Here is a 13,449-nt window from a genome sequence, read left to right on the forward strand (position 1 = left end):
TTTAACCATAAAACTCATCAGTACAAAGGTGGCAGGCAAAAGTGCTTTCTCCATTGTTTGCCATTCCATTTGCATTTCTTCCGAAAAAGCTGCAGTCCCAATTCATGTGGGGCTTATAATTAGTCCCTCACAGTCTTTTTTCACCTGTATTCTTTGTATTGCACAAACAGAGATGCTGGTGCAGGTAAACACCAAACTACATCACATAATATTTCTGTTAGGTTATTTTCCAGTAGGCCTAGTTCAGTAGGCAACTATTCAAATGGCATTGCTGGTACTACGCATGTCCCTGTGCTTTGACAGAACTGCTCTCTAAATGCAGTGCTGCAGCCTGAAACAGAATTATTTGTAACACAGAATGGAACATTTATTCTGGCCTAGAAATAGACTCCTGTGTTTAATAGGCAAAGTGAAGAATAACTGAAACAGATTTTTCAGCAAGCAAGAGCTAATTGCCTCAACTGAAACTGTCCAGAACACTTGGGCTAACACCCCTACAGGGGTAAACAATGCAGAGAGGGCATTTTACAAGGTCAGCAAGAAAAGATTAAAATGATTTGTTGCATAGGAATGGAAAATTTACCACTACGATGAAACCACGAGGCTGGTAAGGTCATAAAACTGCAGACTGATGTCAAGGACTGAAAGAATTCTCCTGGATCTTTGGTTATAAAGACAGCTCAAGATTGCAGCAGTGATGACAGAATTCAGTTCCTGGCCCACACTTCAAGTAAAAACATTCAGGACAGAACAGAACCAGGACGGAACGAGCACTGCCTACTCTTTTCTGCGATTTAGACATCGTGCAACACCTGCTGTGGCCTGTTCCTGCACTAGCTCCTTGATGGTTCCCCTTTCCACCCAGTAACAGAAGCTTTCCCACATCTCAGGTGCCACAAAGAGGCAATGGTATTTCTCCTTAGTGAAGGTCAGAAAAAGCTCCTCTGGAGATCAGGGTTTCTTGCTCCCGCAGCCATCCAAACCAGAGTGGAAGCAGTCTATGCTGACACTCCTTCTGTCCTCCGGACAAACAGGAAAGTGAAGCAATTGGCTGGGGGATTCAAGTCAGATATCACTGGTGCAAGGCTTGCCAAGCTGGTCATCAACATGAGGGAAAGGTTTCATGAGACTATCAAGCCAAGTGTTAATAGGTCAGTCTCACTTCTTCCCAGCTACACAGCTAGTAGTCCTGGCTTTTGTCTGATTATGAGCAGAACAATTCTTGTGTAAGAACAAAAGATTCATGCCATATTTTCTGTAGCCCTGAAGTATTTAATATATACCTCAACCTCCTATTGTAAAGCAAAAAGGATCTATGGAAAACATACACAAACACAAAGCATATCAAGAAAAAAAACAAAAGAAGCAAATCCAGCAATTCTTAGTAGTTCCCACTATTACAGAGTATGTATGACCTTTACAGGAACATCAGTTCTAACACCTGCAAATGTTTTTTTGTCACATTCAAGAGTGGAGGCAGTCATTTAACCTCACTAGTATGGTTTGAACCTATGAAAACCTAAGGTTGCCTGTTACACAACAGAATAAGGACAACATGCACAAAGATTGTCTCTAAAAAGTACTATTCATCTCTATCCTCCTTCACTTTTCTGCAAGATAGCTAAAGAAAATTAAGGATTCCCTCTACCACTGTCTTCTCTCATTCCTCTTACTAACATTTTACACGTCTGTGAGTTGATGCTGTACAAAGTATGGACTTCTTAATTTTTTGCATTTCAGCTGAAAATTTAACCAGCATACAACAAAATGTAACTGTAAAGAAATATGTAAGTAAGCACCAAGATATTCAGCAATCTTTTGCTGTTAGCAGAATTTTATTAAACAGACACCGTTTGTATGCCTGTGCGTGCACTGATAACTGGAGTACAGAGGTCATTGTTTGTTGCAAGACTGGCATCGTATCAAGTCTCATCATTTTCCAAAACATTCCAAGGGCCTATTTTTGGCATAAATAGGAATCATTATACAGTTCAGCAGCACTCAGCTCAGAGGAGCTATATTCTTTCCTTGCTACTGTAAAATTTAATTTAGATGGGGTCATATTTTACCCCATGTTTTAATGATGTTTTAATTTCTTTTCCCTCCATAAGAAGGTCTTAATGCCTGTCAGTCAGGAACTGTTTTCTTTGGAATCAACCTCTTTTTCCTAAAGACAGTAAAATTTTAAGGTTAAATACCACACATTTGTATTTGAAACTGAACATTTCATGTGAAGTGCATTTCATGATAATCCATAATAATGTACCAGCTTACTTAGGTTCATTGGCATAGTTTCTTCTGCCAAGCAGGGCAGAGGAAGAAAAAAGTGCTTCTACGTTAGTAATGCACTCTTGGAATAAACCTGTTCAATTTTTCCTTTCTCTTCACTTCAGATACAGTCTTTCATTCCCCTATGGCAGCACCACAAAAACTGCAGCTATCACACTTTTAGGCTAAGTTAAGTGAATTCATGTCTGCCTTCATGGCAGTTAGCTAAAAGAAAACTGTCTGAATCAAAGTACAAACCAGACTGACAAGTGGAGAAGATGTTATTTATTTTCACGATAGAAACCATACTCAGAGGGCAGAAATCTTTGCTGAATGATGCTAACATACAGCTGATACTTGCACTATATCTGTGGTGAGTGTGCAGTAATCATCCCACTTGCAAGCTGAAAAAAGCAAAAATGATTTCCTCACAAGCTATTTGCCACGTGCTGGTTATTTACCACTGGAAAAAAAGATACTGTCAATTAGAGATTAACTGCAAAACAGGAAAGAGAACATACAAATTCTAGACTTATTTCAACAGTTGAAGAATGCACTGTAGGTTTGATGGTATTTTCACTGATCAAAAATAAGTCTGTTCAAATTTAGATAATGTTCTGTAATCATATGGTGAAGATGCTGATGTTTTGAATATTATGTTTGAAAATCAGGTTAGGAGAGCTTACATTTGAGTCTCATCTATCATGGTTCTTCCATGGAGCGGCAGCATTTTCTCAATATATATTGCCTAAGGTCATAAATCCCTAAATCAACACAAATGAATGCAGAAGTAGCCTACTGTCTAACTTTGCAATTGAGAAGATCAGAACAAGTGAGGTGAAAAGTTTAGTAGGAGAGAATCAACACCAGCAGAGGGAAGTGAAGATGTTAAGTGGGACTTATCTCACCAAACTTCAGATACCTACAACTTTATAGGTCTACTCTAAGTGTCTGTACCCTACTGCCTCACTTTACAGTTAACGCAGATAAATCAGCATTTTACAGTGGCCTTCATCTAACCTATTTTAGGTATCTATTTTAGTATGAGATAAACCACAGTCTGTATGTGTTTATTTTCTCTGCTTATTAGAAAGGGAGCTAAGGGTGACTGGATCAGCTGTAGCCATCTATATTTGGTCAGGTGAATCCCCTGCAGCCCACAAGGGCCAAAATAACTATATAAGAAAAACAGAAAACTAAATGGAGCAACACAATGAGAATCTGTGTTACAGTATGTTGTGCTATTTACATAAAACTCCCCAGTTCAGGATAAAGGATTCTGGAAGCCAAATTAAATATTCCCTGTACAGAATGATACAGCAGACAGAAACTTCTAAAACTCATCAACAAATCTTCAGAATCTTAGTTTGAAAGTTCAGTACTAGCTCTGTAGACGCTTAAAAATTGAATGAGGGTAATACAGAAACACAGTTCCCCCTTGCTGCTTCTCCCTGTCCAAACCTATAAACCTATTAAATAATTCCTGCAGAATCTGTTTTGAAGCTATACAATAATGATAGCAACAGGTGCTGCTCTAAGAAAATATTTTCAGTTAGGAAAAGAAAAACTTTAACAAAATTTCTTTCTTATATGCAAGCTCTGCTTCAGTGGCCATGACGGTATGTGACAGTTTTGTTTGAACAGTACTGTTCAGATTTGCTGCACTTGGCTGTTCAGACAGTCAGATAAGAGGCATGTCAGCAGGGTAGATACTGAACGTGTAAACTGACATTCTGACTGTGCTCATGGACTCCGTAAGTGTAGGGCACTATAACAGCAGACAAATTGGGCTTTTCCGATTGAACATTTACATTTGTTTTAACTGAATTTTTACAACACTGATGAAGGAAATAAGTCCAGTCTGCAAATGTAGTCAATTCATTTAGAAGATCTCTAATCTTGTTTAAAAGAGTTACAAATTCCTGATGAAGAACTGCTTGTGCAGTGCAACATCTTTTAAACACAAAGGAGTTTAAGACGTTCATAATATTATTAATATTATGCAGTAAGCCTTACTGGCTTCTTATTATTGCTTTTTTTTCTTAAGAAACAATAATGATTACATTTCAAATTACTTCAAATATTTCAATGTTTGGATGCTAACAGCTAAAGACAACTTTCCACTAGCAAAGAATCCTTCAACCCCCATTTCTCTGACCATCTACCAACTTCAAACTGCTTCTGCATTTAGGAAAGACATTAATGCAGTGACTTTCAAGTTCTTCCATTTTATAATGAAGGTATGAATCCATCCTAGTGTACTCACACAAATCTTCCACCTTTCTTCTTTTGAGCAAAGGATGGTACCTATACAAACTATGCAGACTATGAAAAAAAAAGGCTGCTCATACAACAGAAACATTCTAATATGATATTAAAAATACACTTTAAGCCACAATTGCAAAAATCTTTGGATTTGAGATTCCACTGGAGTTCACCCAAGGAGAAAAGCCAAGTGTAATAAATATGGTGGGAATTCAGGGAATATCTAGAATGCAGTGACCTGCTATCATTAGATTTAAAATACTCATGTGAATATAGCAGTAGAGGAAACAATACCAATGATTTTCCCTTATGAAACATGACTGAGAAAACGTGTGGAAACATTCAATAGAAAAGGGATCAGAAATTGATAAAATTTACTATTTTCTATTTAGAAACCTGAAAAGTCCAAATAACATTTTCAGAGGCCAATAATTTAAAACAAGATCCCAATGTAAAACACATGGATAGTAATGCTGTATCATGCATCTTTCAATGCACGTCTATAAAACACTCTGAGAAGTGAAATGAATCACTGAGTAATGATTATTAATTGATGTACAGAGAAAGATACACAATCAGAGCCATAAACTGTTCTTCTTGTAATTGCAAGGCCAAACATTTTCAAACACCTGCTCAGTGGAAATTACAGTCACATTTTCACAATATATTGCAAAACTAAGGCAGACAGCTCTCATGTACAACCCCCACTGTTACAGTGAGGAAAGCTGCGCAGTTCATCTTTCTCATATACCTCAAATCTCCAGTGACAGCTCCCCTAAAATAAAGTAAGTGCTGCTGCAGAATACAGGAGGGAAGGATTACACTGTCTTTATATATATGAAAGCAGGGAATAAAAATTGACAAGCTACCTCATTAAAAAAGAAAACACCTTCCCACTATTCATATCTTATAATAGATAGTTTTTACTTTAATTGTGGCAAAAATTAACCAGACCTTAAATATCGCATTTACTTCTTTGTTCTGAAATTTATATCCTCTTTCCAAACAGAAGAAATAAGTTAAAAAAACGAGACATACCATGATGATATCTCCCCTAAGTTAAAATAATTTATTTTCCTTTTATTAAAAAGCTTTAAATCTTCATCAACTGGGCCGCAGTGGAAAAGCCCTTTCACATACTACATTGCCTTATAAACAGTAAATGATATCATTTGAGGTCAATGAAAGGAATACTGCAATCCTATATCAACTCTGCATAAAGGGTGCTGGAAGTTTCATATTTCTTTTTCTTTCTTTCCTTTTCATTCTTTAATTTAAAATGAAGGCTTATTTATAGCTTGCCTCACAAGACCTTCCGGAAACATCCCTTAGAGAGATTTTCAGAAGTTATAACTTAACTTCTACTTATTTTGAAAAACTAAGAAAATACTGAAGAATGCTCCTAACAGAAATATGATTCCCCAAACAAGCATAAATATATGATTTTGGACTGCTGCTTATCTACAAAAACCTGATGGATATTTTAAAATCTGAACATCTCATTCTAGTATACATAACCTCAGCATCTTTACTGTATTACTCACATTTTCATTTAAAAATAGTAATTTCCATAATTGTACAACATATTTCTTTACTGCCTATTCTTGCCTGTCACTAATTGAGTGTACTCCATCTCCTTTCTGTACGGCAAAAAAGACTGCTCTACTGCTGCCAAAATCAATCTTGCCTCTAATAGGAATAATTACTGGTCGATATACTTGAATCAGATAAATGAATGACAGACGTGAGAGTGATTCAAGTGAGTGTTCACAGCTATATTAAATTAATGTAACATAGGGGGCAAATATGTAGACAAGACTGTTTCCCATACAGTAGGTATTTATAGCTAATTCTCATGAAGATCTCGTATTTGCATAAATTGACCCAAGAATTAGGAATAAATGCTTCTTGATTGTGAATGAAACCTCCCTTTCATTCCAAAAAGAGTCCATTACATAGATCCTGAAAGATGAAACCTTACAAACAAATAACCTATAAATGTTTTTTTATAAATGTTTTCTTGTGGCTATTTGAGGTGATTGCAAAATAACTGCTTTCTGACTATTGTACCACAATAACGTAAATTGTGACAGAAAATCTACAAAAAAGTGGCATGTGCATAGGATGATGAAGACTTGTATTTTGTCCATAGCAGGACAAATATTTGATTTCAAAAATTTATTAACAAAAGCTAAGAAATAAATTCTTTATATTTTAACCAGTTCAACTACGGTTACTCTCCTCATCATTTCCAATTGCTTCACTAGAGACTGAACCAGAGTAAGGGTGAAATACTGCACAGAGAGCCTCAGAGGCACTTCTGACCCCAGAGTTTTGATTTAATCAGCAGCAGGTAAACAAACCTGCAATTATCCTGTAACACGATTGTTTCACTCCCTGATAAGATCCGAGAGAACTCCACTGAAAGCTGTTAACCACAGAATTCTTGTCTGTGTCCAGACTGTTCCAAGTCACAGATCACTGGAGACACAAGAGGACAGCCGAGAAAAACAACGCTGTGTATCTGCCTTCTGCACGTGTCGTGCAGGCATACTGGTGCTGGCCAGAGACAAAGCTCATGGCCTGCATCACATCTGACATTTATCTAAAGGTACTTAGTTTTTCTTCAAGAACCATTACTAGTTCTAGAGAAGTGCCTAATGCTTACGTTGTGGGGCAGCATTCAGTATTTGGACAATGTAGTAGTTATGCTATGTGTAGTTATGCAGTAGTTTAGCTACAAATGGTGACCAAAAACCACCAACCCTTATGCATGATATTGAGATTTAATTAGTACTGTGTTCCCAGCCACAACAGAAGAGACTAATCAGACTGTTAGTCCATTAGTGAAACCACAAGTTTTTTCACTCCAGCAGCTCTGAAGCAGTAATGGTTTTTCCCATGGAAACTTGAAAGAAAAGGTGAAAAAAAGGTTTGTGTGGTATGATGGAAAGGAATGTCACACACAGCTTTGGTTAAACATTCCCATTAAATATTTTCCCCTTACTTCCTAGGTTCATTCACAGGCCAATTGCACTGGCTATTTACCACAGAGGTTTAAGATAATGTTTACTGTTCTTAACTGTTTTCCATTTTCCTAGATTACTAAAATTACCAAGAATACTGAAGATTTTCTTAAAAAAATGCCTTGTGAAACAAAAAAAGTTACATATTAACTGTTTATGTTTTCTCTTCGCAGTATATTTTTTGTTACTCTGATTTAAATCCATTCTATCAGTAAGCTGGCAAACAATTGTTGCCAAGAGTCTTATAATTTTCATTGAAATAAATGACTAATGATGCCCTTCTTCAGCAATTTGAAGTAACTTTATTTGAAGTCACTTTCATGAAAGTGAGCTCTTTGTAGAGACAACTACTGGTGTACTTGTGCTCTTTTCCTACACATAATGGTATAATGCAACTTCATATACATAAAGACTAAAAAAACAACAAAAAAAATAGTGCAATTACATATTTAAGCGATATATAACATACTAAAGATGCTTGATATTTAGTTAAAAAGTCTCAGGCAGCAGTAGATACTTATCCTTAATATCACTAACAGTTGTACCTGCATTTTTGAAAGCATTTAAGGAGAACATGGCAACCAAGAAATAAGTCAATACAAACACAGTCATTAATTATTAAGCTGCTGAAAAAACGATTTGATAAACTACACACAAGATACAAACCTATCAATTTATAGATACTAATCTTATCAATTCATCAATTTGTATATATAGACTTGAAGGATCATTTCAATAAATGGCATGTGCTGCTTATGAAGTACAAAAGCCTGCATCTTTAATCTTTGTTTGCTTTTAGCATGCCTTTACTCATTTGTAATTCATCTAACACTGCAATTTGAGAAGGAAAAGTAGAAAAAATCAAAGAATATAAAAAACAGGAAAATTTTGAAAAAATATACTGCTTTGATTTTAAAACACTACTTATAGTAATTTTTCTTCTTTTAGACTCACATCAAAATGTTTAACTATGTTTTTTCTTACATGTGTAGAGTTGAAGTTGGAAGCTGGACAGTGATTGTAGAGGTACTGTTAGTGCTGGCTCACTGAAAACTACATCGTAAAATCAGCATTTATGAGATTGAATTCTTCATCTATTATTTCCACTATTTTCATTTGATCCTTTATATTCCAAGTAGGAAAATGACACTTAAGTTTTATAAGTACAGATGAAGAAAAACAGCAGCACTAAAACTCCATAGGCAAAAATAATTTATTACTGTTTTAAAAAGTACTATATAAATATAAACACCTATAGAAACTTACACTACAAAAACTGTGAGCTTGCTGAGATTTGTACACATACTTAAATTTTTACTGTCTGAGTGGCCCTACTGAAGTCACATATGGGCGCCTAATCTTGTTTTTCCAACAACTTCCTACTGCTAGTTCTCAACTCTTTTGTTCCTCCCACATTTTTAAGCAACTGTATCTCCAGATTCTGAGAAAAGTCATCAGCAAAACAATCTGTCTTGGATCCTTTTGTATTATCTACCTGAAAAAATGAGCAGACCTTCTATTTCAAAGAATTGAAGAACAGTTTTTCTGTAAAACAAAGTTATTCAATGACAGCTACATTCAAATTAAGTAGCTTCTCACTCTTGAAATCTTAAATCTCAGTGGAAGTTTCTGTCCTCTGTTACCAACTTTCTCACTAGCAAATAAAGATGCCACCACTGTGAATGGACTTGTTAAGTTATTTTGTGTCTTGTGCCCCAGAAAAGAACAGCTCTCATAAGAACCTGCCTCCCATACTTTTATCTTACATAGTTTGTTTCCTTCAATCTGTCAGAGGGAGTATGGAGGCATTCACATTTTGTCCCAGAAAATGGTTATGCATGCTTGGTTGTGATACTAGTATCAGAAAAAACAACATTCAACAGAAATCTGAACACACTGAGGATCAGTATGTTCCACAGGAGGAGGATTTAAAAGCTAGTTTATGTTAACTTTGGAGGAATAACTCTAAATAAAAGTTGCTGTGCATATAAAACCTATATCTAAAACGTATTTGTCTGAAATAAGAAAGTATAATAATAAAATAAGAATGGTGGAATGAACAGCATAAATGTCAATATGGCCAAAATTTGTGCCCCACTTCACAAAAGTTCACACTAACCTTTGAGCAATATAGTAGTAACACCAAAGCAGAAGTCTTCCACTGATCAAAGGTCTCGTCCTAAGATTCTATTTATTTATTTAACTGAAATAATAGGGAGAATAGCACTCTACTCATGGTCATAACTCTTGCAAATATTGAATAAGAATACTTTACAGCAGTGGTACTACTTTTGTATATGGGGAAAAATGAAATGAATTTCGTTCTTATTTTGAATAGTGGATAGAAGAAAATTAAAACAAATACCGCATCGGTAACTTCTATCTCATACAACTTCTGAAACGTCCCCCGATCAAAGAAGAAAAGCTTCCCACTGCCACCACCTTTCTTAACAGAGGTCCCTGTGACAAGTATTTTATCATCCGGGCTGAAACAGCAATCTGTCCTGTTAAAAAAAAATACACCGCCACACTGAGCAAGCCAGAAATTACTGTGCAGTTAATTTATGAATTCCATTCCTTCCAAATAATCCTATTTGTTATTCCTTTTCACACAAAGCTTATAAAGACATCGTCTGTCAGTTGTCATATATTACTATAGTTACTGGGCACAGTTCACATTTATAATCACAACTGTGCAGAGAATGTGCAAAACTGGCAAAAAAACACCCCAAACAAACATAACCCCTCCCCCCACAAAACTCCTCTTTCTCTCAAAAGCCTTGCCAATTTTTCCATGTAGAAAAGAAACAAAATAATCCTTTCAAATCTAGTTATCATCATTCAGCAAGAAATTAAATCAGTTTTTGTTTTCATTGATGATACATTCTTAAATGCTGCACAGCAGTTTTATTTATACAGTTGCTAAAAAATGTTTTTAAATTTTTCCTCTGTGCTACAAAATACAGTGAATGGTTGTGACTTCAAGTTTGACCTGTCCCTAGTTTTCTTTTCCAAGAACTTGTTCTAAAAGTATAAATTTTCAGCAGAGTCGGATTTGACTGTGCTACGTGTATAAATGTGCAGCTAATACCAATAAAAACATCAAATTCGATACTTAGCAATATTCAGTATGATACACTATATTAGTACCAAAGAGCAGAGTAATCAGCACTTCTAACATCATAACCTGAGTTAATACCATGCACCTCTATGTTATGTCTGCTTTTCGATCTAGCTTTTTCTTTTAGTTAATCATAGACCAAATAGGAATGAGGCTCACTTGATATATCTCATTACACAAACACAAGGCAATGAAGTGGCCTCTTCCCGATAAGTTTCTAAATCTAATTAGGCATAAGATATATGAGACTAAAAAACTGCATAAAGTAAGCATAGCTAGCTAGAAATTATCAGAAGAAATAGGAGATATTTGAAAGCAGTTGTTGAGACCTAAAATAGCCAAGAACATTACTGCACAGTCCTCTCTGTGCAGGTTTTTTTCTCCACAGCTCCAGACCTATTGAGAAGTGAGAAAAATCCGTTTCTCATATGAGTTCGGAACAACTCATTTTTTAATACACATTCAAAGCCTCTCCTCCATAACGCAACCGCCACTGTTTCTGCTAACTGGAATAACTTAAGAGTACTTACATTGGAAAAAAGCTAGACAGTCTTTCAGCTGAATGAAGAGGCTTTTTAAATTGTCTAATATCCCATATCTTTAAAGTATCATCTCCTGTGAAACAAGAGAGACAAGAGTTAGCAATAAAGAATTTAACAAACAATGATATGGTAGAAGCATTCAAAATGGGAATGTTTTTGGTAGGATTTTGTGCCTTAGTGGCAGTGAAAATGATGAGAAAGAACTGAAGGCAGTGAAACCCTCCTGCTTCTTTAGCCTGCAAACAGCAACATACTACAACTTCAGCTGTTGGCAAACAGGGCCTGCAATCAGCCAGAAGTCCTTGGGGAAGGGGTAGGAAGGAAGGAAGTGAGCCCAAGGTTACTATAATTAAACCTTTTCACACTTCTCCACAACACCTTTGGCCATAAAAGCCAAAGCTGAGGTTACAGTAAAACATTTATAGCCATTCTCATCTGTGTTTGATAAACACGGTGCGATTCTGCACACCCGTAAAAGTCAGAGTGTTTATTCCCTTCCCAAAAGTTATGACATATTAACAAAGTGAGCACGAAAAAATAAAAAAAGAAAAGTTAGTTATTCTTGTAGAGATCAACATGTCTGCTGGTCATCCTTCTGGAATACGTATTTTAAGCATGAGAATTTGAGCCCTGAGCCATCTCACACAGACACCTAGGAATCTTCTTTATTTGACATCAGTGCTTTTAAGGGTGAAAAGAAGAACTTTCAAACAACATTAAAAATACCTTAAGAATAATTTTAGGATTAAAAATTAAAAATACCCTAAGAATAATTTTAGGAAAAAGTTATACATTGTTCATAATCTAAGTGGCAAGTAGATGAGTGGCATGGACACGCTTCCTTACTAAGCACAATCCCTTCTGGGATGTAATAATAATAATAATAATAATAATAGTTATTATTACTATTATATTACATACTACTACTACTACTACTATAATCATATATGTATATAATGTATAATATAATGTCATTAGTGATATTAGTGTTAGTATTATTTTGTTCAGGAGTGTTCTAGGCAATCTCAGGCTCTGAGATTAAGAACTCAAAGTAGGCCTTGGAAATAAAATGCAAACACAAATAAATAAATAAATCTGACTTTCCACAACAGAAGAAATCAAGGCCAGCAGTCTCCTTCACAGGGAAAGCAGTAATGTGTGGCCTCGTACATCATGTATGTTTATATTAAGACTAGAATAACTTCTAACTACAAAATATTTTTAAGAAGTGGACAACTTAAATAAATGATGTCTAGAGCAGAGTATATTTCTTTTCATTGGGAAACTAAATATGACGAGAAAGAAAAAATGGTGACTCTCTATTTTGGGAATATCATAGCATACACCATACCAAGCACTTCAAAACATTTGGTTTTGTAACATGAACCTTCCCTTTCCCCCTCCCACCCTCAACAAAAGAACACATCATCAAGATATTGGTGCATAGGTATCTAAAGAACCAGCACTTTATTTTTTGCAAACCATCTGGCTGACCTGCAAATCTCCTGGGCAGAGACAGATCTAAGGCTACCAATCAAGACTGCTCTGTTCCCAGTGGCATGACCCTCGACACGATCTTCAAGGTGTAGTCCTGCCAGGCTTTAGCAGGAGATGTTGACAGACGTTTAGATACAGCTCTCCTACTAACAAAAAGTGTACTCTGCTGGTTGAATCTCAAGAAATTTTGGATGATATCAAATCAACATTGTCTTAAAGACTGCAGAAATAGTCCGTTGTGAAAGGGAGAAATTAGAAAACTTGGCCAATGCCTTGAATCTCTAACCATCTTTAAGAATAATACAAGATTTTCCAAATTAATGATTAAATTATTTTTTTCTGTTCTGTAAATATAGTATTGATGCCTGGATTTAATTTGCATTAGGAGCTGAAATCACCATCACTAAAAAAGTATACATATTAATACTTCGCAACTTCAAGGATTTTTTTCCATCAGTGCTTAATGGGTTTCTTTTACAGCTGCAGTACAACTGATCTATTTTTAGCTACTTCTTACACAGCCAAAACAGTTACCCTTAAACAAAAACATATAAACAAACTTGGAAGTTACGCATTTCAGTGCAAAGCATTCAAAATAATTCATTCTTAGAAAATTCAATATTTTTCTTCACAGCAGACTACTCCAAGGCTTGGAAGAATTTTTTAAAACTTTTATAGCCTTATTAAAAAGTATTTCAAACTGTTCTTTGCCATTTTAATAAGAAGGATA

At 35.5% G+C, this 13,449-nt stretch overlaps 1 protein-coding gene across 1 annotated transcript in view; it reads right to left on the reverse strand.

The window, feature by feature from the left end:
• WDR70 (WD repeat domain 70) overlaps positions 1–13,449 on the reverse strand; it is a 149,749-nt gene that overhangs the window by 20,125 nt on the left and 116,175 nt on the right. The window contains exons 12-13 of the mRNA XM_042875395.1: positions 11,211–11,295; positions 9,925–10,063 (exon numbers count right to left, since the gene is read on the reverse strand). Coding sequence (XP_042731329.1) covers positions 9,925–10,063; positions 11,211–11,295 — 224 coding nt within the window. The remainder of the gene's footprint in view (positions 1–9,924; positions 10,064–11,210; positions 11,296–13,449) is intronic.

This window comes from Lagopus leucura, unplaced genomic scaffold (assembly GCF_019238085.1).
Source record: "Lagopus leucura isolate 7727_CA_CO unplaced genomic scaffold, USGS_WTPT01 Super-Scaffold_100014, whole genome shotgun sequence".
In the NCBI taxonomy this organism is placed as follows: domain Eukaryota; kingdom Metazoa; phylum Chordata; class Aves; order Galliformes; family Phasianidae; genus Lagopus; species Lagopus leucura.